The 24813-nt window shown below is 35.1% G+C and overlaps 3 protein-coding genes across 4 annotated transcripts; 2 read left to right on the top strand and 1 right to left on the bottom strand.

The window, feature by feature from the left end:
- Window positions 1-931: 931 nt before the first annotated feature.
- Window positions 932-7913, top strand: LOC107810317 (uncharacterized). Its single transcript, XM_016635078.2, has 13 exons — window positions 932-2017; window positions 2496-2577; window positions 2967-3155; window positions 3312-3376; window positions 3459-3618; window positions 3999-4244; window positions 4365-4481; window positions 4577-4765; window positions 4846-4930; window positions 5214-6157; window positions 6246-6753; window positions 6846-7036; window positions 7124-7913. The coding sequence occupies exons 1-13, from the start codon at window positions 972-974 to the stop codon at window positions 7613-7615; spliced, it is 4314 nt and encodes a 1437-aa protein (XP_016490564.1). The 5' UTR covers window positions 932-971; the 3' UTR covers window positions 7616-7913.
- Window positions 7914-9404: 1491 nt separating this feature from the next.
- LOC107810316 (uncharacterized) lies at window positions 9405-12877 on the top strand. Of its 2 annotated transcripts, none has more exons than XM_016635077.2 (3): window positions 9405-9779; window positions 9903-10008; window positions 12609-12877. In XM_016635077.2, exons 1-3 carry the CDS (start codon window positions 9609-9611, stop codon window positions 12689-12691), a joined length of 360 nt encoding a protein of 119 aa, XP_016490563.1. In that variant the 5' UTR covers window positions 9405-9608; the 3' UTR covers window positions 12692-12877. The 2 variants fall into 2 exon arrangements, with proteins under 2 accessions (XP_016490563.1, XP_075085556.1); XM_075229455.1 differs by having other exon boundaries at window positions 9903-10013.
- A 6004-nt stretch (window positions 12878-18881) lies between these two features.
- Window positions 18882-19831, bottom strand: LOC107810318 (uncharacterized). Its single transcript, XM_016635080.2, has 2 exons — window positions 19459-19831; window positions 18882-19364 (listed from the first exon to the last, which is right to left on the bottom strand). The coding sequence occupies exons 1-2, from the start codon at window positions 19710-19712 to the stop codon at window positions 19151-19153; spliced, it is 468 nt and encodes a 155-aa protein (XP_016490566.1). The 5' UTR covers window positions 19713-19831; the 3' UTR covers window positions 18882-19150.
- Window positions 19832-24813: the final 4982 nt, after the last annotated feature.

Genomic DNA, 24813 nt, shown 5'->3' with positions numbered 1-24813 from the left:
TGCAGCTACACGAAGAAACTTTATTTTATACATACGGGCCATATTATCTCTTGAATTCTTAGACTAAAGCGAAAGATAATCAATCTCATTCCATCATCACTAAAATGTAATTTATTTCGTTTAATAACTTAGTTAAGTGGAGTAGTTCTCACCCCCAAAGCAAAAGAAGAAAATAAAAGGAATATATACTGCTCCCTCAACATATATCTAAAAGGAAAGCCATATAGCATTTGGAGCGTATGCGTCAAAACATCTAATTTTATATGTGAATGTTGATTCAATATTGTTTAATGAAATAACATTTATCTATTTAAAAAGCTAAACTTAACTTCAAATTTTTATAATTATAGATATTTAAAAATGTACACAAAGTTGTAATAAAATATTATTTAATTTCTTAAATAATACTCCATCTGTTTTATTTCGAATGACACTTCTTTAATTTTAGGTTATTAAAAAATACAACATATTTGTATATTTAAAAATAATATAATTTTAAACTTTTTATTGTATTCTTAAAATTTTTTCCTGAAAGTTCGTATCAATCAAATACATTACATAGTGGGTCAATTGGTTTTTTGGCCTTTTACAAAAATAAATTTAGTTTTATGATCCTACCTCTTTTTTTTTTACACATGAGAGATTTACTTTTACACATAAGAGATTTTTCATTTACACATAAAAGATTTAAAAAAGATATTTTTTTAAATTTAATATTGTAAAAGGTCAAGAAAGCCTAAAACCTCAAAAAAATAATAAAACTGAAGGAGTAACTAGTAAGTACACTTGTAATGTAAAATTGATTGAAGAGTATTCCTATTTTTTTATTATTATTCAAGCACCGAAGAGAATAAAAAATCTCATTATCTGGTGTTTTCGCGCATTTTCAATTTCCCGCGCAAAACGAACCAATATAAGCCTTCGTTTTTTCCCACTACCACTAACTTCCAACGCACGCATATGCAACCGCCATGACCTCCGCCGCAACCAAAAACCCCTCCGCCGTCCGCCACCATCAACCACCACCGCCACCATCATTGACCGACGTAGACATAGTTCAATTAGCTCAACTATATCACCCCCAATCCTCCACTCCACTCCCCCAATTTCTCCTCTCCGATGACTCTCACCAGACCCTTGTATCCTATCTCCACTCACGCGCCTCTTCTCCGAACCCCTCACTCGCTGTCTCCGAATACCTCTCAGCTCTCCTCTCCCTTACACAACTCCACGCTTCACTTTCCCCACTCGTCCCTCTTCTTCTTTCTTCCTATATTTCCCTTTTCACTTCCCATAAAATCCTCCACGATAAATCCTCTCTCTCCATTTTCCAACTTTTCGTGTCCCATATCGAAACAGTCCAAGTCCATGAATTAACGACAATAGTAGATTTGATTATATCTTATTTACCTCAGATTATTGATTCTGAGGATACTCATGTATTAACTATACTTGCTAAATGTATAGAGCTGATTAGGTTTTCAAATGATGTTGATAAGCCTTTGGAATATGTCGATAAGGTGTTTGATAAAATTCTTAGCTGTGATTGGAGTAAGGTTTTGTTGTTAAAATTGGTAGAAATTGTGAAGGATTTGAATTTCATTGAGAAGGGGAAGAGGAGGGAATTTTTGGAGCGGGTGTTTAGTGGAATGAGGAACGTGGACTTGCAGGATTTGCCCGGGTTGGTGTATCAATTGTTGATATTGGGATCAAAGGGTTTTGGTAAGAAGGAAGTCGTCGAAGGGATTGTGATGTATTTTGGTGGGGTGAAGTCAGGTGGTTCAATAATGAGGCAAGTTGAAGGGACTGTGTTGCTTCATGTGAATTTTGCTGTTAAGCAGGATCCTTCTTTAGGACAAGAGGTGTTAGGGTTAGTGAGGTCCGATTATCGGGTGTTTAATCATTTTACTGTTGCAATATTGTTGTCAGTTGCTAGAGTTAAGAGGCTCGCTGACAGCTCCATTGCGGTTCTGAAAACATCACTGTTTGCTGCGTATAAAGACTTGAAATTTGCCAGGTGCTTTTTGCATTAAGTTCTGATGACTATGTGGATGTAATACTGTTTTCCAATTTATATGATATTAATTACTACTATATAAACAGCTTTTTTGTTGACAGTAATTTTTCAAAGACGTAAATATTTGTAATTAAAAATGTGATATAATCTAAATATGTTCATTTATTTTAGGCAAATTATGGAATCAATGTCTGAATAGAGACCAAAAATTATATCATTTTACCACATACTTTGTACTATGTCATCTTTTGGATGAGGGATTATTTGTTTGTACAAGTATAAGCCCGATTCCGATCCATCCCTAGAATGTATGAGAAGCTTTCCATAAAAGTGTAACTGTTTCTAAACTGTAAGACCTTTGCCATGATCATTGATATCATATTTGCTAAAAAGAATGGTACCCCTAACGCCATCATTAATTCTCTAAACTGTTATCGACACTACTGCCGTGTTCCATAGTAATGTTGTTGCATTTCAGGAGCTGTAAATGGCTATCATCTGACTTGAAGGAACACTATTTGCATACTGCCAGAAACATGGAGAAGGCTGTGCTAAGAGCTGTAAGTTCCTTTCGACTTTTTACCTCATGCATCTAATTACATCATTATTCCTCTGCATGCCTTTGTGATCTGCGAGAGGAGATTGCTCAGAGGTTCTTCCACAATGCATTGAGCAATCATACATACATTCCTGATCAGAATAAAATATGAGAAGGAAGACTGCATGATTTCTTTGGTATGCAAGAAGATGATAACACATAAGATACAGTTCATTGTTAGCGCTATAAACTTGGCAGCCTTTTTTCAAGAGATGCCCAACATTTATTTGCTGGAGTTTATAGCTGTGAACAGACTGAAGATGATGAAACATGTATCATTGGCTACATATTTCGATCTCTGGTCCTCTCAGTGAGTCATGGGTTTATTATGTCTTTTTTCTTTATCCGTAGGTTAGTGAGAGCAACTGCGGAAGAGAACACGTGGTGCCAAGTACCGTACAACTTGGATTTGTGTTGCTTGAAGGAATCGAAGAAGGAACTAAAAAATATGAAAAGTCTGATGATATGATAGGTCCTGACGAGCTAGGTACTCAGGTTCTCAAGAGTCTATTTGAGGTTCATGATATGGCAAGAAATGAGGTCAGTATGAAAGGTCTATGTTCATCCAACCTTGGCATCATTTTCCAAAAAGTCTCGTTCTTGATTCTGTTAGTAGATCTTCTTATATCTAAATTCTAAGGTACAAGGACAGGACGCTGCAACTTATAATTACTTTCACTTGCTGATTTCTTGCAGATAATAGAGCAATGCAAATTACGTATCCTCTCTTTGAAGCCTGAACAAAGCTTTCCTGTAATAAGGTGATTGCAAGTCTTAGCTAAGGATTTTGGTCCACACTTTTTGGTAGTGTTTACCAATAATCAATTTATTTGTCCTTGATAGACTGCTTGGTTGTCTTATCTGTACTTATCCATACCCAATGTTGGAGCACATTTCACATCTGAAGGAACTGTTGGATTATTTCACATTCATGAATGAAAAGGTCTCCTCTCATCTTGTTGCTGCCCTTTTGCCTCTAATCAGATCAAGCCGTGATCTTCAGGTACTCATTGATATCTTACTGTTTCTTCTATTGTCGATTATGTATTCAGATATTGAAAAACTTAAATAGTGTACTGGAACTTAAGGATATCACAGATGTACAATAGCAAAAATAAATTAATCGTTTCTGTTGAGAAGGATTCTGAATCAGTTAAGAAGCTTAATGAAGCTGTTTACTATCTTCTTTCAACGAACTATAGAATGAAACATGTCAAATTTGCTTCCTAATTCAATCAGCACTCTCTCTCTCTCTTCTCTTGCCGTGGTGAATAGTTAACTGCACATTCTTCATTGGAATCACAACTTTGAGGTTAAAATCTACATCCTTTTCTATTTCTTCTTTGTTCCTTTGTTATTTATCCTATCTTGTCAATGGTGCAGGATTATACCATCTTGGTCTTGCGTAAGGCAATGTTTAGACGAGAAGACTCGATTCGTCTTGCTGCAACAAGTTCAATTGTCAATTTGATATTGGCTGAAAAACAATCAAAGAAAGATGGACCATTTTCGTGTCAAGACTCAAGCAGTCAAGCGAGTAGCAGCCAGCAAGCTGAAGTTTACCGTGCACTTGGATCTAGTCTTTTCCAGGAGCTAAATGGTTTGTTGCAGAGGTGCCTTTATCAGCAGGTAGCACTTACATATTTTTCTCTCCTTGTCTTTTCTTGGTTTTCTCCCATGAACATCTTGACAATGAGCTTTCTGCTTAAGGGGTGAAAATAGTACTCATGGAAAAATGTTCCTTTTTAGGCAAAGGTCAGAGAGATTCTATATCATGGACTTCTTAAGCTTGTTTTGGTGGATCCTTTAACTTCTGGAGCTGTTTTTGATTTTCTCTTCCCCCATTTCTTGCGATTTTACAGAGAGGTATGGATAGTTCTCTAACTGTTAATCTGACTTTCTTGTGATATTACCTGCCTATGATTTTGCCTTACCTCTTGATGCATGGTTGTTTGTTTCAGGATGCAGATGTTCTACTGGATATTAACCAATGTACTAATTCAGAGAGTGGGAAAGTGTATATTCAAGAGCCACTAGACTGCCTTCTCTCCTGTATCTCCTGGATGCTTCTTCTTCAGCCACATGGGAAAACTGACCATCCTTCAGATTCATGGACTTGCTTTGGCTTCTCTCTGACACAAGAAAATGAGGTATTCTAGTTAAATAGGCAAGATATCCCCACTGATTCAAAGCTTGTTACCTACTATTTTGGCATTTGATAAAATTGCAGCAGCCTGGAAAAGCGTGGTCCAAAGAGTCACTGTCCAATGCGTTATCAAAGATTCGGGACTTCCTAAGAAATGCAGATATGGAAGGTGCGAGAAACTGTTGAGTTCAGGTTGAATAAAGTTCAACTTGAGGGCAGTTAATTTTGCTATTGTTGATATTTCTTGACCTAAGCAGCTTATGTTGAACACCAAACAGTATTAGTTGACCATTTTTCTTACTCCACACCAAAATTAGTGTTGTTGACTCTGATTATGTTTCTTGCTATTGAGTTACAGCTATTTTTAACTTCCTTGCACTGCAGAAAATTCGTTGCTAGTTGTTTAGTGAAGCTAATGATTGTTTGATATTGTTATTTGCATGTTAAATCAGGCTTACTTGGCAAAAATCAGGATACAGGCTCTACTCCTTTAGAAGAGGAAAAACGGAGATGCTGTTCTTCAATTTTATTAGGAATCATTGAGGTGATGTTGAATGTAGTAGGGACTGAGTTTGGAAAAACAACTGATGTGAAAAAGTTTGAGTTGGAAAAAGAGCTGTTTGACTTCATTGGTATTTTTGAATCTCTGGACCGAAATATATGTAGACAGGGTGGTGGTTCAACTCAAAGAGGTTTTATACGGCCTACTGCAAGCACTACTTCAGAAGAGCTTGAATTTAGTGGCAGTAAATTATGTCATGAACGAATTCCTCTCTTAGCAACTTCAATTATCTATCAGCTGTTGCAAAACACTATAGAATCATGGAGATATGATGGCTTTAACAACAATGTGGCCTCTCAAAAGCATAGCCAATTATCATCTGGAAAGGCACCAACTCAGTATTATAAAATTCTTTCGTTTACTCTTAACCTTTGCCTCCGTCAGCTAAAAGCATCCTCTGTTGTGCGACAGCAAGATCCTCTAAAAATGTTGATCTATGGGGAGATCAAGCAGTTGGGCTCCCCTTTGCTGAAAATGATTTGGTGGCTCCTCTCTGAACCAAAATCTATGACAGATAGTAGGAAAAAAGATGCTAATGTGAAGAAAGATCTTGATGACAGGAAGGAATATATCCATTCGGCACTTCTTTCCTTGAAAGAATTGCTGGCATTAATCTTGCATGAGTTGGATTATTCTGTTCTGATAGATGACCTGGCTGCAGTTTCTGGTCCTGGGGATGAAGTGGGCAATGCTATGGATGGCGATATTGATACCGAATGTGAAAAAGCTGATGACATTCTTTACAAATATACAAGTGAAGAATTATTCATCAAAAACAGTATAAGGCCACTGATTTCTATGCTTCTTGCACGTTCTTTCTTCCGTGAAGTTGAGGTAAATGCGTATGATTGGGAGTTTTTGCGTGATGTATAGCCTAGTTCTTTATACTATTTAATAGCATCTATGTTATGTTTGCTGCCAGGTTCTTTGTGATATTATCATGTTAATTAGCAATAAACTGCCAGAGGAGCAAAGGAATCTTGTTGGTAATTGGGCTAAATGCATCTGCAAGACCAGTAAAATATCAAATCCCAAGGCTGCTAAAAGTATTGTATCTATTGCTATGTTGTTGACATCACCACCAAGTGACTTAATTATTGCTGAAGACATGGCTGCAGAGCTTCTGAAAGTGGTGGGATCAGAATCAGAGAAGTTTGATTCACAAGTGACATTGGACGCGTATTCAGTTATAAACAAATCAACCAGTGCTGCAGTAGCTTCACTAATACTGCACTTAGTTGAATCAGTTATTCTCGACACTGAATGGGTCATAAGGAAATTGAAGATATATTCTGTTGCAAATACAAGAGCTGTTTTAGTTAATCAGAATGGTGAAAGAGATCCAGGATTGGCGCTGGAAGAGATTGTTTATTCAAGAGCAGAAGCAGTTGTAAAGGTGTTATCTTCTTTTGTGATGATGGACCTTAAGGGTATGTTAAAAAGAATCTAGATATTCTTGTTATTAATTAATCTACTATTTTTTATCATGTTTCCAATCATTTAACACCAACACAAATAGCAGATCCTCAGGCAGAGCAGTTGGTGAAGTTAGCTGCAAGGTTTTACAAGAACTTAGCCCAAATGTCAAAGCTTCTAATTGCTTCCAAAGGTGTGAAACAACCTTTACCAAGCCTCAAGTATCAAAAGCTTGTGGAAGTAACTTGTAGCCAGCTAACAGCTCCACTCTACAATTTTATGGTAGTGATGCAAAAGGTAAAGGCTTTGGAAACTCTTGTTTAAGCTAAAGCTTCACTTCTTTTGTTGAAATGGTTTTGTTTATTCTACCTGCTTGACTTGTAGAAACAACTGGAGAGCACGAAATCTAAAGCACTCGTCAATAAAATCAAAAGGGAGAACAGATGCATCCCCGACTTGATTTACCAAATAGAAGATTATGAGAAATATCTCATACAAATTAGCAAGGCTACAAAAATAAATTTGCTGAGGCATGCAAAACGAAGCACCTCCAGGGACTTCAAGATAATAGAGCCACAAAGTTTTTCCGTAGAGGAAGGTGCTGGAAGCCAAGATGCAGAAGATAATGATGCAGCACGAGGTGAGAATGAAGAAGACCCTCGTGATGAAGAAGGAAATGGAGCAGAAGACGAATCAGTGGTTGGAGCTGAAGATGATGATGAAGGAAATGAAGTGGAAGATGCATTAATGGCTGCATACAATAGTCCACCAGCAGTAGAGGCTTCTGAGTCCGAAAATGAAGCTGAAGCTGATCTTCCTAAGGCAAAGAGAGCAAAAATGACGAGGGTTGTTGAGGACTCGGATGAAGAAGCATAAAAGAGGCAGAATTGTCAAATTTTAAAGCTGTGAGCTGTTGTCTGGAAACTAGGATTCATGTAAATATGAAGAAACAGTTTGAAGTTTTTCACGTCTTTGAAAGATGGCAGCCAGCAGTCCAGTTTCTAACTCCATTTTCTAGCAGCTTTTAGGAAATTTCTTTGTAATTGAGGTGAAGAAAAATGTATTTGATTGTGTATATCCGCATAGTTTTACTTTTTGTGCATGGGAAGTTTAAATTTTTATGCCAAAGGATCTAAAAGAAGAAAAGGAACAAATTCTATATTATTTTGATAAATAGTGACCATGCAACTAACATATTCCTACGGGAAGGTGTGATCCTTGAAGTGATAGTTATGTTGCAACAAGAATTATTGAGTCCTAATGTGAACATTCTTTTGTCTGTTTTAAAATTGTTTCTTAAATTCCTATAAGAATTTGAAGTTGTATATTCTATTCTGTTTTAAAATCGTTTCTTAAATTCCTATAAGAATTATTGATTCAGCCTGATTGAATCAAATCTTGGATACCTCTCTTAAAATACCCTTTTTTTCCCAACAAACTCTGACGGTCTGTATTTTATTTTTGAAAATACAATCATGATATGAAATGGAGAGAAAACGGGCAAAATTACTACTAGTACTTGCTTCACCAGAGGAGATCTAATATGATTTTTAAACAATAAGTTATTTTTATATATCAAACATACATTATTCTCTTCGAATACAAAGAGCTGCTTAACATATGAAAAAGAAAAAAGAAAAAGAAAAAGAAAAAGAAAAAGAAGCAGGTGACCCCACTCGAGTGAAATTTAAAAATGATGTATTCATTAAAGAAAAAAGGATAACATTAGTTCCATGTAAAGAGTCGGTTAAGTTATACTACCATTTCTCCCTATACTTTTTGAGCTAGCGTTTAGACATAAATTTGGTTAGAACTTGAATTTTCTTTTTTTAAAATTAACTAAAAAATAATACATGAAAGTTGAAGTTGTGTTTGCATATGCATTTTATTTGAAAAAGAAGTTAAAGTTTTGTGAGTGGAAGAAAAAATTTCACCCAAAACTGCACTAAACTAGTTTTTGTGAACTTAAAAATATTTTTAGATTTTTTTTAAAAACTGATCGTATTTCATGACAATATTTTAAAAATATTTTTGAAAAAAAAGCCAAAATCTATGGCAAGCGGGTCCTAAATTTTAACTATGAGATTTGTGATTTGTAATATTTTTATACAAGTAAATGGAAATCAACTTTGAATTCTCAGGAAATTAAATACATGTAAATCGGTCTTTCTTTTTTGGGACCATCGAAAAGTGTAGTAGGATGGAGAAAGTTTTCTTAACCTTAGATCCGATGTCTTGAGTTTCAATTTTAATACTCCATCCGTTTTAATTTATGTGAACATATTTAATTGGACACCAAATTTAAGAAAAAAAAGAATACTTTTGAACTTGTGGTATAAAATGAGGCACATATATTTTGTGTGGCTATAAATCATTCCATAAAGGTAAATTATTTCTAAATAAGAAAAAAAATTATTCTTTTTGGCACGGACTAAAAAGGAAATATATTCACATAAATTAAAATGGAGGGAGTAATAATTTATGGTAGAAAATAAAAAAAATCCACTCTTTAATGTATCTTATACGATCTGAATTTAAATAAATTCAGTAATGAAAATTCAAATATCATATGATTATTTGAAGAAAAACAAAAGAAAAAGGAAGTGGACGACAATAGAGCAGTGTGACAGTAATAAGTTAAATTCGTTCTCCCACACTCCCGCTTTTTACCAACTCGTAACATTTTTCCCTGTCGCGTAAAGCAAAGGAGAAAGGACAATCTCTTGGAAATCAGAAACACCACATACACACATCACCCACCCCCACCCCACCCCCTCTCAACTCTTTCTCTCTCATACTCATTCATTCCTTTTATCACCGGCCACCGGAGAGGAGCTGTTCTACAGTTCCGGCGAAGGATTTTGAAGGCATGAGTGAAGACGCGAAAAGGACCGGAGGAGCTCCGGTGGCAAAGCCTACCTCCGATGATCGGAGAAGCTCCTCAGGTTCCGTTCCGTCTCCTATCGGCAAAAAAATCACAATCAAAAGTGCCGATATGAAACCTGATGTTCAAAAGGAGGCCGTCGACATTGCTATTGCTGTATATATTCGATTACAAGCACTTATGCGTTTGATTATTTTCTCTCGTATTCTACTCCGAATTTACTGTTATAGTTCTATGAATTTATGCGTTTTTTTTGTGCTTGTTTGTTTATGTGATTAGGCATTTGAGAAGTATAATGTAGAGAAAGATGTCGCTGAACAGATTAAGAAGGAGTTTGATAAGAAGTACGGTCCTACTTGGCATTGCATTGTCGGCAAAAACTTCGGTAAGGTTCGGAGGTTTTACATGATTTACTTAATGCAGCTTTTATAGAAGATATCAACTTTCATTGTTACTAGAATTAGCTGATAGGAAAATTATATGGTATGACAACTGAAACTTAATTTGTAGTATTTCCGTGATCTGATGGGATGTATGCAATATATATCCGAAATGATGTGGATCTAGCACCTCACAAAGCCTTGTCTCGAGTTTCGCCAAAAATAATTACTTATGCATGTTCAATGATTTGTGGATGGATCGTAAGAGGCGTCACTAGGCGAGTTCTAAGCCTTGTACGGATAGAGTTATTTGGTACCTATGCTGGTAGGAGGTAGCAGTTACCAGACTAAATTTGAGCTGTCGCGCAAGCTGGTTAAAATATCCACCCTTGTAAAAAAATTGATTGGTGGATGGATCTGATCTTCCTGTATTAGGTGATCTTTTCAAGGTCATGTTGAAAAGCTTATCTAGGGAGTTAGAAGGGAGGGGGGTATTGTCTTCTCTTTGGTGTTGATCCTATCCATAAAAGGTCATAATCTCTAATGACTAATCTCTAATAATATAAATTTGTAAGTACCATGAGGTTTCAAGTTCAAATTTCAGCAGAGGCAATAAATCATTAGGTGATTTTCTTCTCATCTACTTAAAACTTGGTTGGGAGAGTTACCTGGTACCTGTGTTGGTGGGAGATAGTAACTACCCGGTGGAATAGTTGATGTGCGCGCAAGCTGGCCCAACCACCATCATCATAAGAAATATTGTATACTAAAAGTGAGAAACAACATCATGGATTTGTAGTTACTTGAAAAAGTGCGACTGAAGGACCCTTTTCATGAAATTGTTCTAGTGTTTGTTTGATCTTTATATAATGAATATACCTTGTGATTAGCAATGGTCTTGCGAGAATGAGCATTAATGATAATGCGGTAATATGTAAGCCATTTACCTTTTTGTATGCTCTTCAAAGAAGCTCAAATGGTGGATGATGCAGCGGCGATTAGTTGGATGTGTCTAAACAAGTATCTCATTCAGTTCTGTACTTGTGAGTAGCATATGGAATGTGTCATGGCTTTGTGTTTCCCTTCTGTTTTTTGAAGAATACTCATCGAAAAAACAGCAGATTTGCAACTATGTGTACACTAGGCCAATGGTTTTGAAGCCTCAGTGTAAAATTTGAATATATTTACAATTGTACAAACTAATTAGTTGCTTCTTTCATTTATTGATCTCTGCTGGTTTGACAGAGTCGTCAGTTTGGTAAGTGCTAAGATAATGATTTTTAACCTAAATTTGACTGTTTCTTGTGACCTTTCTAAAGCATCTGTGCCTCCCAGTCTGTAAATTGTACTTGCTTGTTTAGAGTGGAAAATCTGCAGTTAAAGAGTATTCTTTGTTGGTTATCAAAAAGAAAATTTAAAAAATAAAATAATAAGAACAGTATTCTTTGTTGACTTGTAGCGGATATCATATTTTTTCCCCTTGATAACCAGACAATCACTTTTCTTTCCTGCGTCGTTTGGTCAATGCTAGTTGCAATGAGACAGTGGCCCTAGTTCATAGGAGTTTGCGAGTGACAAGTAACATTCAGCAAAAGCTAGAAAAGGCCAACCTTCTATATTACTTGGACTGTTTGGAAATGATTTTCTTAGAGATTTGGGCTTGAAAGAAGAAATGAACGTGGAAATGCCTTTAAGATCTAAGATGTAGAAAGTAGAAATTTGATCTCTATCAAGGCGTCTTATGTTTAACTGATAGAACTTCTCTTTTTATGAATGTCGATATTATCTGGAATGACCAAAGTGAGTATTCAATTGCGAAAACAAGAACACTGTATTTTCTCTGTCTTTGAGTAGACCGAAGTTCAACTATGGTCACTAACTGGACAAATTTGAGTAAGGTGTTGTTGGTATATCAAAGATATTTCAACCTACCAGATGCCTTCTATCTGTCATACTTGTTGGACTCTGTAAAGCAATACCTTTGTAATGTTTGTCGGCATCCCTTTTACAGTTTCAGGTTTAGTGGTTTAGTTGGTCCCATGTCAGGTTCTGCTAGACAGTTTAACACTCATTCGTGTGAAGTTCAAGACAGCTGAACTTTAAGAATGTATATACCTGTTATTCCGTAAGTTGATGGCGATGAAAAAAGTTCTGCCAGGTCTCTAGTGTTTTACAGTGAAATTATGCAGTAATAACACCAACCTGTTGCCAAGATCTCTTTGGTCTGTCTAGCTTTTATTTTGAATTAATTAACCTCAATTTTTTCATTCGGTGTTATGATCGAGTGGAGGATGATAGATAGTGCTTATAGCGCTCGTTGGTCATACTATAGAAAATGACTTAAGTGTTGCAACTCACAAATTTTGCTGTGATAAAGGTTGGCGAAGTCATTCAAAAGAAGGTAAGAGAGTCACCGGTTTGCTGCTTTGCCGTGTCATTGTTTTTTGTAGTGCTGACAGGTTATAGAGTTTGGCAGGATGAAACTTGTGCTGCACATTATTCTTCTGCAAATATGTTTGCATAGAAGATTAATTATAATTGACTAGCTTGATTTACAGCTCATTTTGCAGTTACACTGGTGATATTTGTGCTTTGTGTCTTGTAGGCTCTTATGTAACTCATGAGACAAACCACTTTGTCTACTTCTATTTGGATTCAAAAGCAGTACTTCTGTTCAAATCTGGCTGAGCTTGGTATTGATATAGATGGAGAAGCTAATTAGACTTACGGCGGATGATGATGCTATATTTTGCCTTTGCACGTATTCTTTTGATAATTCCAAGCTGCAACTATTAGGTGGAAAATTCTTGTACCTGTATATTCCTGAATTTACTTTGTGTAAACAATTCTAAACTTGATCACATTGTTCTTTAAGTTGTACGTTTATGCTTGATAACTTGAGGCAAAACAGAAACTATGGGTTTATTGAGTGGCGAGAAAAGCCAGTGGTCAGTTTCAGACTAAGCGCTGAAGATTTTTAGCACAGTAAGACTCTTAAACTTTGTGTTACAGAACTATTGGCTTAGAACTTTTAAGAGTAGTATTTGATCATATGATTAAGGTTTTGTCTAGTGGGAAGGGTCATCACTTTGGTAAAGCATTTGGCAATCTCGCGAGAAGAATGAAAAACTTCTAATATCTGGTGAAAGGCTTGATTTGGAAATGGTGGTTGTTTATGGCACTTATATCCCTATCCGCTTTGTTAAAAAAAATTGCCCAGTCCTCATATAAATCGGCGAATTATCTTATCCAAAGGTGGATGAGAACCAAGTTAATGTATTTTCTGGTCAATCATTTATTTTGACTGGAGTAGGGGAGGTCTAATTGAGGATTCCAACTCGTACAATGTGGCTTGAATTTGAGCTCTTGGTCATGAATTGTCCCTGAGATTGTACGGTTTGTTTTTATGGGAAATAAAGTGATTTTGGCTTTTAATTATTAGGAATTTGAAAACTTAAATTTTGAAAAAGAACGCAAGTAGAAAATTTTTAAGCGATGCAGTTATCTGTTATCCACCAAGGTTTTTTCAATCGCTATTATTGGACTGGTGTGATGGCTACCCCCATACTTTGAATATGCCCCTCTCTTGACATTTTAGCAGGCTAAAAACCTTACTCGCATTCCATGTTTACAATAACCTAAGATGCCATGTCTTTATATATGTTTTATTACTAAATCATTGCTTAATCATGATAAATTAATATGATTTGGTATAAATATAGGGTGCGTCCTCCTTTTTAGTTTTTTTTTCACATTACATACATGACAAGAGAAGAATGAAGGTCTATTCGAGCAACATTCATTTAATTATATCTAAAGTAGGATCCCCCACTATAAGAGGGATGACTATTATCACTGTAAGGGGGGCATTAAGACATTAAGACACCATAACTCAGATACTGTGCATATGCTCCATATTGAGAGATTATCATTTTGAGCTTTATACACTATTTTCATCTTGCTTACTCATAAACCATCCTCCCTTGAGCCTTGTTTGTATTTTCATTTTTGATAGTTCAATATTCGATATTTCCGCTTATACGATTTACGTCAAGTTATACCGCGTACCCTTAGAACTACGTATAAATTCAACTCTATCCGTTTTTCGGGTAAACAATCATATACTTCTGTTGTTTTTCGAACTTCAACAAAATAATATCCAAACGCCTACTTAACCTTTTCATTTCACCAATTGGGAGGTAAAGTGCTCCCTAACAAATGTGACTTCATACCCAGGGACTCGAACCCGATACTTCTGGTTGAGGATGAAGGAGTATTTATCATTCCACCACAACCCTCGTTTGTAACAATCACTTTTGAACTCTGTCGTTTTGCGATTCAAGTTGTATCTTTTTAGCCTCTGTGTTTTCTAACTGGGTACAAATAAGTTGAAGAAGAAAATTTACTTCTTAGCTTTAGAAAGAATTTAACAAAATAGGAATTTCTTCCTCTAGCTTCAAGTATGTTACTATTGAAAAGCAAAGAAAAGAACTTAGAAAAGCTAAAAATAGCTGCAGTGATAACATTGGTTTTGTTTGACAGCAGGATTTAAAGGGCAAATGGCACCTATGGGAAATGTTAAACTGTGGTGATTTTACTTCCAAAAAGATTATTATAAGTAAATAATAGTTCAAACAAAATGGTAATTTTTGGGAAAGCAAAAGTTGTAAGTTCTGTGATTAAAAAAAAAAAAAAAAACTACTCTCTATCTGACTATGTGTTTGAAAACAAAAATCTGATTATATGTGATACTATTTGATAGGACTTGAACTTGAGATATTAATTTAAATTGTATAATGTGTTTCTTATGGAGACTGAAAAGAAGAAGAAAATCAGATAAAATGAAATAAATATTCACAAAAGGTACTCCCTATGTTTTCATTTTATGTGGCATTCTTTCTTGTTAGTTCGTCCAAAAAAGAATGATATTTTTTTATATTTGAAAATAATTTAACTTTAAATTTTTTATTTAATCTTTAATATTGTGCTATAAAAATATCATAACATATTTAACATTATAAATTTTAATTTTCTTTTTTCTTAAGTTATGTTTCGAGTCAAAAGCCACATAAATTAGAGCAAATGGAATAAAAACAAATAAAATGACTACTCATCAGCTGTAAGTAAAGTAGAGAAAAAAAAGAAGACAAAAGATGGGCCAAACCGTCCCTTTCCAAGGGGAGAGCTGTGCGGACCAAAATGGCAAAGGGCAAAAAGACTCCGAACTGGCAAAAAAGTTCAAGGCCCAAATGATTCCCACCAAAAGTACGGAATTATATCAATTGGATTCTTCGAAAATGCCTACCTAAAGAGAAAAAGATTCTTCTTAAATCTTGTTTATTTGCTTGATTATTGGCACGAAAATTGCTTTTGTTTAACTTCATTCATTTTTGGTAATTAGCTTTTGGTTAACTTCTCATTTATTTTTTACAATAGCATCTAGCCAACAATAAAAAGAGAAATGTAAGAAGTATGTAGTCAGCGTTTGGAAATATGAATACACAAGTCATTATTAGTTTCATAATAATCATACACTTGAACAAAAAATTATTTGATTCTTCTTATAGTAATTGTATCGTAAAAATTAATTAAAGGGGGTAATATTCAAAGGATAAATGAGATTGGTTATACCTTTTTCTATGAGACTATTAGTCAAAATCCATAGTAAATTGATTGGTTTTACGTTGACCGTTAGTTTATCAGTCTGTCACAATTCTCTTTGTTTACCCTTAAAACGGATAACAATTGAATTTATACGCGGTTTTAAAGATATGTGGATTGATTCAACACAAATAATCAAGAATGTTAGATAAACGAATTAAAGATAAAATGAATAGCCAAACCAGTTGTAACGTTAAGGCCATGCTCGGATTTAAGCTGAACAGTAGTTTTATCCTTGACCGGACCCTCAATTCGAAGCCAATTGTGTATGAAAAACAACAATGAAATAAGAACTTTGCAATAGCTAGAAAGCAGAAAAAGGACTTATATTGCTTTGGTTTGCGTGTTACAATATATGTTATTAAAAAAAAAATTTCCTTTATATAGAAGTAGAGTTTCACCCCTGGTACAAATCTAAAAAAGGTAAAAAACCTCCTTTCTCGTTAATTACTGATCTGTAACCGCCATTGAGTGAGATTCGCACTGTGATATCCAGTTGGTTCCGAATATCACGGCCCTCTATTTGTTGCCCACAATCGTTCATGCGCTTCCCGGAGTCTCAGAACTCACCCCGGGTCCGGGGCACGTTGTTTTATCAAGTTCGCTGGCGAGCACTCTGTTCGCGCTTTGGTACAAGAAGTTCTCAGCTTCGATCTCGATCTCATGTATTCATATTATCCTTGCTTCTTTTGACCCACCGGGAAATCAGGGCGTATGTTAGCCCGATTTCACCCGTATACACTCCTCTTTTATGCTTTTTTTTTATCCGGATTAAGACGTACTGTTATTGTTGCTATTTGATTGTCAATATGCTTGTGAGTAGAGAGGGAAAGGAAAGGTGGAAAAACTTCTTGCTTTCTATCGGAAGACGAGCTTAGTTTGCTTTGTTTCATACAACAATTTTAATAGGAATCTCACATGAGATTATCACATGGGGGAAAAAAGATCAGTTTGAAGCCATACATCCTCTAGCTAGTCAATTTGATCAATAATTATCTTACTAGAAACCAGTGATGTATCTTTCTTGTCTTTTTGTTTGAACTGCTTTTCCTCTTATTTTCTCAATGGCATTTGCTTAGCCAAAAGCATAAACTTTGATAGAATATAGAGTAATATTCTTAAGTGGCACTAAGATTTATCACTACTTCTTATATGAAAATGAAAAATGTGGATACAAGGATAGACTTTTCAGGTTCTAAGCATTTCTTTTTGGTTTTCCATCGTGTCCAATATCCGCATTAGAGATCCGATTAATTTGAATTTGTACAACGTAAAATATATTAACAGAGAAATGAAGAGATCTTATTCATACCATGATTGATAATGAGCCGTTAAAGCTCAGTGTTGAATTTTATAGATGAAAGAATGTCATTTTCTAGGAAATTGGTATATTTCGTTATCCAAGAGTTATTCTTTATATTATCTGCGCTTTCTCCTCTTTAAGTTTTTGAAATAAGCAATTAAAAGTCAGCATTAGAAAGAACTCTGGTTTAAATTTAGATGTAGACTAATGGAGTGGGGAGGGAATTGCAATTTATACCACAATCTAACGGGAAATAAAAGATATTTTCATCCTTTAAGAAGGAAAATGGTCTATACATATAAATTAAACAACTAACAACGATATGATCTTTCGTGGGAATAAAAAGAAAAGCAAAAGTAGATACACAAGATGATGAGATAATAAAGATAAAAATAAAAAGAATTTAACTAATTTAATAAGCACCGATAATATAAAAAAATATTTACATTATCAGATAGATAATATTTATCCGTATTTTAAGATTTCAAATCTCAGTTCTTATAAAGAATTATATGTGTACACATATTTTGAGTGAATTTTAAAATAAGAAAAAGTAGCGAAATTGAAGAGATTAATGAGTTCTTGTGTTCCTACTATCCCTTTCCATTTGCCTTAGATAACCAATCATAATCAATTACTTGCTGGTCCACACATCCAATCTTTTGAACGAAGGAATAAAAAACGAAATACTAGTATAAGGTATGCATCGGCCAAAAAACCTATCGATTACAATTTTCCAAATTTGAATATGATTCTTCAATTCCAATCGGACATTCTAATATTCAATATATTACAACTAATTCCAAATGAAATGTCACAAATTCCAATCTCAGTAACCTCTTATATTAACTCTTTCCTGCCCCATACTACGCTTACCTCTTTAAAATGAATTAACAATGAGTTTAACAACAACAATAACAGAAAACCTAGTGTTATCCCACAAGTGAAATCTGTGAAAAGTAACGTATACGCATACCTTGTCCCTACCTTAAAAAGGTAAAAAACTATTTCCGATACACCTTCAGCTCAAGGAATTAACAATAAGTTTAAGTTGTATAGAATATCGTTAATGTAAAAAAAATTGTTACACTATTAGGTTGTATGTTGTATGTAAATGCTCTTTGTGTAAATGGATGAGATTTTAAATCTCATTTTTAATGGAGACTTGCATGTAACCTGACAATGTAAAATATATATATATATTGATAGTATATAAAACTTTTGCAACTACTAAAATGCGCATCAAAACTAGCAAAGTAAACAACGAATGAGCATCTCATTGTTATCTAGTGATCCGTGCAGAAATAAAAGCAGAATTTGAAACTTATAAATTCAAGATTTTAATTCTTTCAAGTTATTTAATTTTAAATTAATAATTTACGCATATTCAATAAATTTTTTAAGATAAATACATAGATTGGACCAAAATAACTGGGTTCCGCCAAACCGAGCTAGCTCAGTCCCTGCTCCATGCCCCCACACGTGCGCCCATGAATGAACTCTATATTTAAGTATTAACCATATCCTATGAGGATCTCAAAATATTCTTAGCTTATTACTTATTAACTCCAAATTTTCACCTTTATGCTTTAATTAGTGAAAATAATTTAGTGACCAAGAGATTACAATCCGAGTACGGGAAAGGTTATCAATATTTTCTCATTAATTATCCAATATATCTTAACCATATCCTATGACAATCTCAAAATATTCAGAACTTCGATTATTTAATATTGACACTTTTTCAGTCTTAACAGACAAGTTAAGTCAAGTGGTGAAAACAAAAATCAAAGGATAAGACAAGTGCCTATAGAGTTACAATTCGAATTTACCGTACCATATAATGGGAATAATTTACCAATTATTTCCATTAAGTACCCAAAATATCCCTAACTGTCCCCACCACCCCAAACCTTTAAAAAGAAAGATTCTCAATATCATTATTTGAAATTTAATGCAATTTGGTTACCTGCCGATTGGACACCACAACCCATGGGCTGATATATGAAAACTAGCAGCAGTTTGTTGGCTTTCATTTTTCATACTCCTAATATTACTAATAAATTAAAAACCAAGAAACAAACCCAAAAAATAAAAAAAGGGATAGCATAGTCATTACAAAATGTGGCGAGGACAAAACTGGAAAGCAGCAAAATTTTCCTCGGACAGTAAACTCCTCTCTTTCAGTATGCAAATCCATTTGGTCGGTTTCTCGCTGCCGTTTTCCTACTCCGTGAAGACGACGTCGTTGAAGAAGAAGAAGAAGAAGAAGAAGAAGTACAAGATTTAGATGCTTGAGATTTCATATTATCCCTTTTCTTTGTGCTAAAACTCTCTTCTTCATCCTTAAAAATCTGTTTGCACCTGCACTCCACGCTACAAAATGCCCATTCTCCCCTGTATCATACCACTAGTTATAATCACAACACTAAATAATAAAAGTTTTAATTTAGAGATGAATATATATTTGAGCAGAGTATATATAGCTTACTTGTACATGTAGATATCTTTTCCATGTAAGAGTTTCTGCTTACAAAGGAAGCAATAATCGAGAAACCCACAAGCCGCCGTAGATTTACGCCGGAAAAAAGGAGAAGAGGGAGTGGTCGGAGAAGTAGGTTTCATAACCATACTAGCTTTGTTAACAATCTGCCAAGTAGAAGCAGTTATAGTAGTACCAGCAGCAGTAGCAGCAGTACAACTAATATCTCTATAACCTTCGAGTACTACACTGAGTCCCACCATCTCATGGCCTTTTGACGGCGGAGTAAGGCGGAGGGCGGTGTAGTGATAATTTTATGGGGAAATATATTTTTTTGTTTGTGTTAAAAAGCTTCAACGATTTATATTGCTAAATAGGAGTTGGCTGAAAAGAAGGGGGTGAAGATTACTGTAATTGTAGGGGAGTGGGTAAAAGGGGGGGTGGGGGTATCCCTACAGCTACAGCAGAGAGAAATTGGCAGTAAGAAAGGACGAGTAGCGTAGCGAATGATCTAAACTTGTAATGCTTAGTTGAATGCCACGTTATCCCTATTTTGGACTCTACCTTAACTCTCATCTCCTATTTTCCATTTTCCATTTCTTTTTTTAAAAAAATCTTTTACCCTTGTTTTGTCGTTTTGTATAGTATTTCCCCAAATTATTTTCACGGATTTATAGCTAGCGTTTGACCATATATTTCCAAATTTATTCTAAAAATCTAATTTGGGTGAAATTTGGTTTGAAAATGAAAATGTGTTTGGACATTTGTTTTGGGTGAAGTTTGGTTTGGAAAAATATGAAATATGACTTATACCCATAAGTTCTAAAAACTATCACAAATACCCAACAATACCATTATCAATAACATTCATTATATTATCGCAAACCATAGTCCTGAACATAAATAAATTTGATACAAAATTATCATTTTTATAATGAACTACATGATACACTATCAGATGACCGAGAATACGAAGCAACATCGTTACGAAATAATAAATGGTGAGCTCTTTTATAAAATATAAAAGTTTGGGGTAATTTTTAAGAAATATAATAGTGATATTTTAGCCCAAAACCAGCTATTGAGCTGGTTTTGAGATTTGAGATTTGGGAGTTGGAATTTGGCCAAAATGTAGGCAAAATCTATGGCCAAACATGTGTTTGCCAAATAAAACCCAAGTTTATTTTGGCAAAATCTATGGCCAAACGGGTCCATAATCTTGGGGAGTTTTAGATGATCTACTCCAAGATGTCTCATAACAAAGAATGGACGAAATTTGGAACAATAGGTAAATTTAAAATTTTCATTTATTAGGTTTGAAATAAAATTTTTATAATTAAAAGCTCTATAAACTTACTATAAAACATAAATTTAATGGTTAAATATATTTTAAAATAATTGTCAAAGAGAAGTTATTCAGTCCTCCAATAATAATAATCTATAGGTCATCAGCCCGAGTCGTGAAATTAGTCATTAATACTTGCATCATGGTAGATTGCGTATATCACACCCCTTGGGGCGCAACCCTTTTACGTTCCCTATGTTAAACTAGTGAAAATAGGCTGGAAAAGAGGAACTCGTTAATGGAGATTAGGGCTTTCTAGAGAGTTCTTCATCAAGAAAACAAAAAGAAGGGAGATTAGAAATGACTGGCCAAACCTTAACCCTTGTGGCCTCTTTTATTTATATTTTTCTTATACAATGTAAAGTGACTAATCACTAAATGAATGGCTACTATGCTATTTTAAACAAAGAATGGCTAACTAGTACAAAAAGGCTAAGTATGAAATAAATAGGCTGGCCAACTTAAGTGTGTTGCTGCTTTGGGCCTGAAGTAGTGCAAGCTGGTGGCCCAACACCCCCTTCAAGTTGGAGGGGGAAACAACCTTCAACTTGCCAAGAAAAGAGTGATGGAGAACACCAGGTAGTGGCTTGGTAAATACATCTGCCAGCTGATCAGAGATGGGGACATGCAGCAACTGGATGAAACCTTCAGTCAATTAACTCCGGATGAAATGACAGTCCACTTTAATATGTTTAGTGCGCTCATGGAATACAAGATTCTTTGCAATGTGAATAGCTGCCATATTGTCACAGGAGACATAGATAGGAAAGAAAACATCAATAGTAAGATCATGTAATAATCTGGATAGCCAAACCAATTCAGCAACAGCCTTACTAACAGCTATGTACTCAGCTTCAGCGGAAGAAAGAGAAATCACAGGCTGTTTCTTCGACTTCCAACCAATAAGGCTATCACCCAAGAAAATGCAAAAACATAAACAAATTTGCGAGTGTCAGGGCAAGCTGCCCAATCACTATCAGAGTAAGCCTTGATAGAAAAATAAGTAGAGTGAGAGTAAAAAAAGGCCAAGGTCAGGAGTACCCTTGAGATACCTAAGCAAATGAAGAGCAGCAATTATGTGAGGAAGCTGAGGAGCCTGCATAAACTGGCTCAGATGCTGAACACTAAAGCAAATATCAGGCAGGGTGTAAGTTAAGAAAAACAACTTCCCCACAAGGCTTCTGTATTTCTAAGGATTAGGTAAAAGATCCCCAACATCAGCTTTAAGTTTCTGATTCAATTCCAATGGGCTAACAACAGAATGAACATTCAAGCAATCATAGTCTTTGAGTAAATCAGAAGTGAACTTCTTCTGATTCAATACAAAATCATTAGGGAATACAGTAACCTCAATACCCAAAAAATAATGAAGAAAACCCAAGTCTTTGATATTAAATTCAAAATTTAAAAATTATTTTAAAGCTGAAATCTCATGCAAATCATCACCAGTAAGGATGATATCATCCACATAAATAGCTAGTATTACTAGATGACTAGGAGACCCTTTGATAAAGAGAGAGAGTAATAATTGAGTGAATGATAAAAACCTTTAGAATAAAGTGCTTGAGACAATGTGGCATACCATTACCTCGAAGCTTGTCTAAGCCCATAAAGAGACTTTTTTAACTTGCAAGCCAAATGGGCAGAAGAAGAATGAGATGAAACAGAAAGGCCAGGAGGTAATTTCATATAGACCTTCTCATCCGACTCACCATGAAGAAATGCATTGTTAAAATCAAGTTGAAATAAAGACCAATTCTTCTTAATAGCAACAAGAATCAAACATTTGACAATAGACATCTTCACTACAGGGAAAAATGTCTCATTGAAATTCAACCCCTCAACCTGTGTGTCCCCTCTAATAACAAGCCTAGCCTTGTATCTTTCTACTTCCTCATTAGCTTTGTATTTAACTTTATGGACTTATTTGAAACCAATAGGCTTCTTAACTAGGGGTAATTCAACAATATACCAAGTGTTATTAGTTTCTAGAGCTTCGAACTCTTTTCTTATAGCATCTTGCCAATCTGGAAGGGCTGCTTGAGAATAAGTATATGGCTCAAACTCTACAGATTGGACAACAGAACAGGAAAGAGAATTAGGCAGTTGATAAATGTAATCCTTAAGATAAGAGGGATGAGTGTGTGTTTCCTAAATGGTGCAATAGAGGTGGCAGGACTGATAGTGGTAGGAGAAGAAGTAGAAGGGGTAGAGTCAAAGAAAGCATCAGTAAGATGATGAGAAGGTGAAGCATCAGAAGGTGAAGAGTAGTTGTCAGAAGGTAAAGGATGGTTGTCAGAAGCATTGGGGAAAGATGGAGCATCAGAAAGGAAAGAAGGATTATCAAATAGGAAAGAAGTTGAAAGAGGAGTAGAATGATTGGTAGTAGTAGGAGGAAGAATAGGTTTAGACCAATAGATTGGAACAGAAGTTGAAACAGAAGATGAAGTGGTTGACAATGGGGACTTTGACACAATTGGAAGGGAAAAATCTGAAGAAAAAGGGAAGATTTGTTCATGAAAAATGACATCTCTAGAGACAAAACACTGCTTTGACTGAAGGTTATATAACTTATAACCTTTCTTTGCAAAAGGATAGCCAAGAAAAACACATGGGATAGCTCTAGGTTTGAGTTGGTCTCTTTGAGGAATTGGAACAATGGCAAAACAGAGGCAACCAAAAGTCCTCAGGTGTGAATAGCTAGGTGTCTTGCCAAATAACAACTCATAAGGTGATTTATTCTGTAGTAACCTAGAGGAAAGTCTGTTAATGATGTATGTGGATGTGAGTATATAATCTTCCCAAAATCTTATTGGTACTTTGGATTGGAAAACTAAAGCTCTGGAGGCTTCTAGTAGGGTTCTATGTTTCCTCTCCACCACGCTATTTTGTTGAGGTGTGTGTGGACAGCTGGTTTGGTGAATAATTCCATTTTCAGAAAAGAAAGAAACTGCAACATTGCTATTCCTTAATTCTAGTGCATTATAAGACCTTATGTTTTGAATGGTGACATGAAATTGAGTTTGAACCATCAATACAAAGGCTTTTAGGAGAGGAAAGGCATTACTTTTGGACCCCATCAAATGGGTCCAAGTACATCTAGAGAAGTCATCAACAATGGTAAGGAAATATTTTGAGCCTGAATATGTAAAAGTGTGATATGGTCCCCAAGTGTCAACATGAATAAGTTGGAAAGTCTTAGAACTATGAATAGAACTATCAGAAAATAGCAATCTAGTTTATCTAGCCATAGGACAAATAGTACATGGAAAAGACTGTGTAGAGGAAATATCAGAAGAATTTTCAGAAATGCTTTTCATTTTAATAAAAGGAACATGTGCAAGTATCTGATGCCAAACAATGTCCATTTTATTCATAGCAGCTTTATTACAAGAGGGGGAAACAGTATTTACAGTACAAGGAAGATGATCAGAAATAGACAAAGATGACAAGCTGCTGCAGGCAGTTGACAAAGTTACCTGAGGTTGAGAAGGGTTTTCCCACACAAATTTGTACAATCCACTGTATAATTTATCAAGATCCAGAGGCTTCTTCAGAGAAGGGCCCTGTATGAGACATGAAAATCTAGTAAACTGAACTATACAATCAAATTGGTCTGTGAGTTTGTATACATAGATGAGATTATGCTTAAAGGAAGGTAGATAAAGGACATTTTGAAGAATTATATAATCAGTCAAAACAAAGGAGCATGTGCAAGTAACTTTTACTTTATAACCATTTGGTAGAGACACTAGGAAAGGAATAGGTAAAGGTGTAATGTTAATAAGATATTCTTTATTAGAAGTCATATGGTCAGAAGCACCAGAGTCAGCTATCCAAGTTAAGGAATCAGATTGATTTAACAAAGTAGAGTTGAAACTATATACTACATTCTTAGGCAATAGAGTACGAGCAAAGTTGGCAGAACTCATGATATTGAGTTGAGGTGCAGGATCAGAGACATGTGTTGCTGCAATAAGGAGAGCAGTTGAGAGTATTGCTGCTTTGTCAGCCCGGGC

This window comes from Nicotiana tabacum, chromosome 14 (assembly GCF_000715075.1).
Source record: "Nicotiana tabacum cultivar K326 chromosome 14, ASM71507v2, whole genome shotgun sequence".
NCBI classification, from domain to species: Eukaryota; Viridiplantae; Streptophyta; class Magnoliopsida; order Solanales; family Solanaceae; genus Nicotiana; species Nicotiana tabacum.
This window is presented reverse-complemented; position numbering and strand designations above follow the sequence as displayed.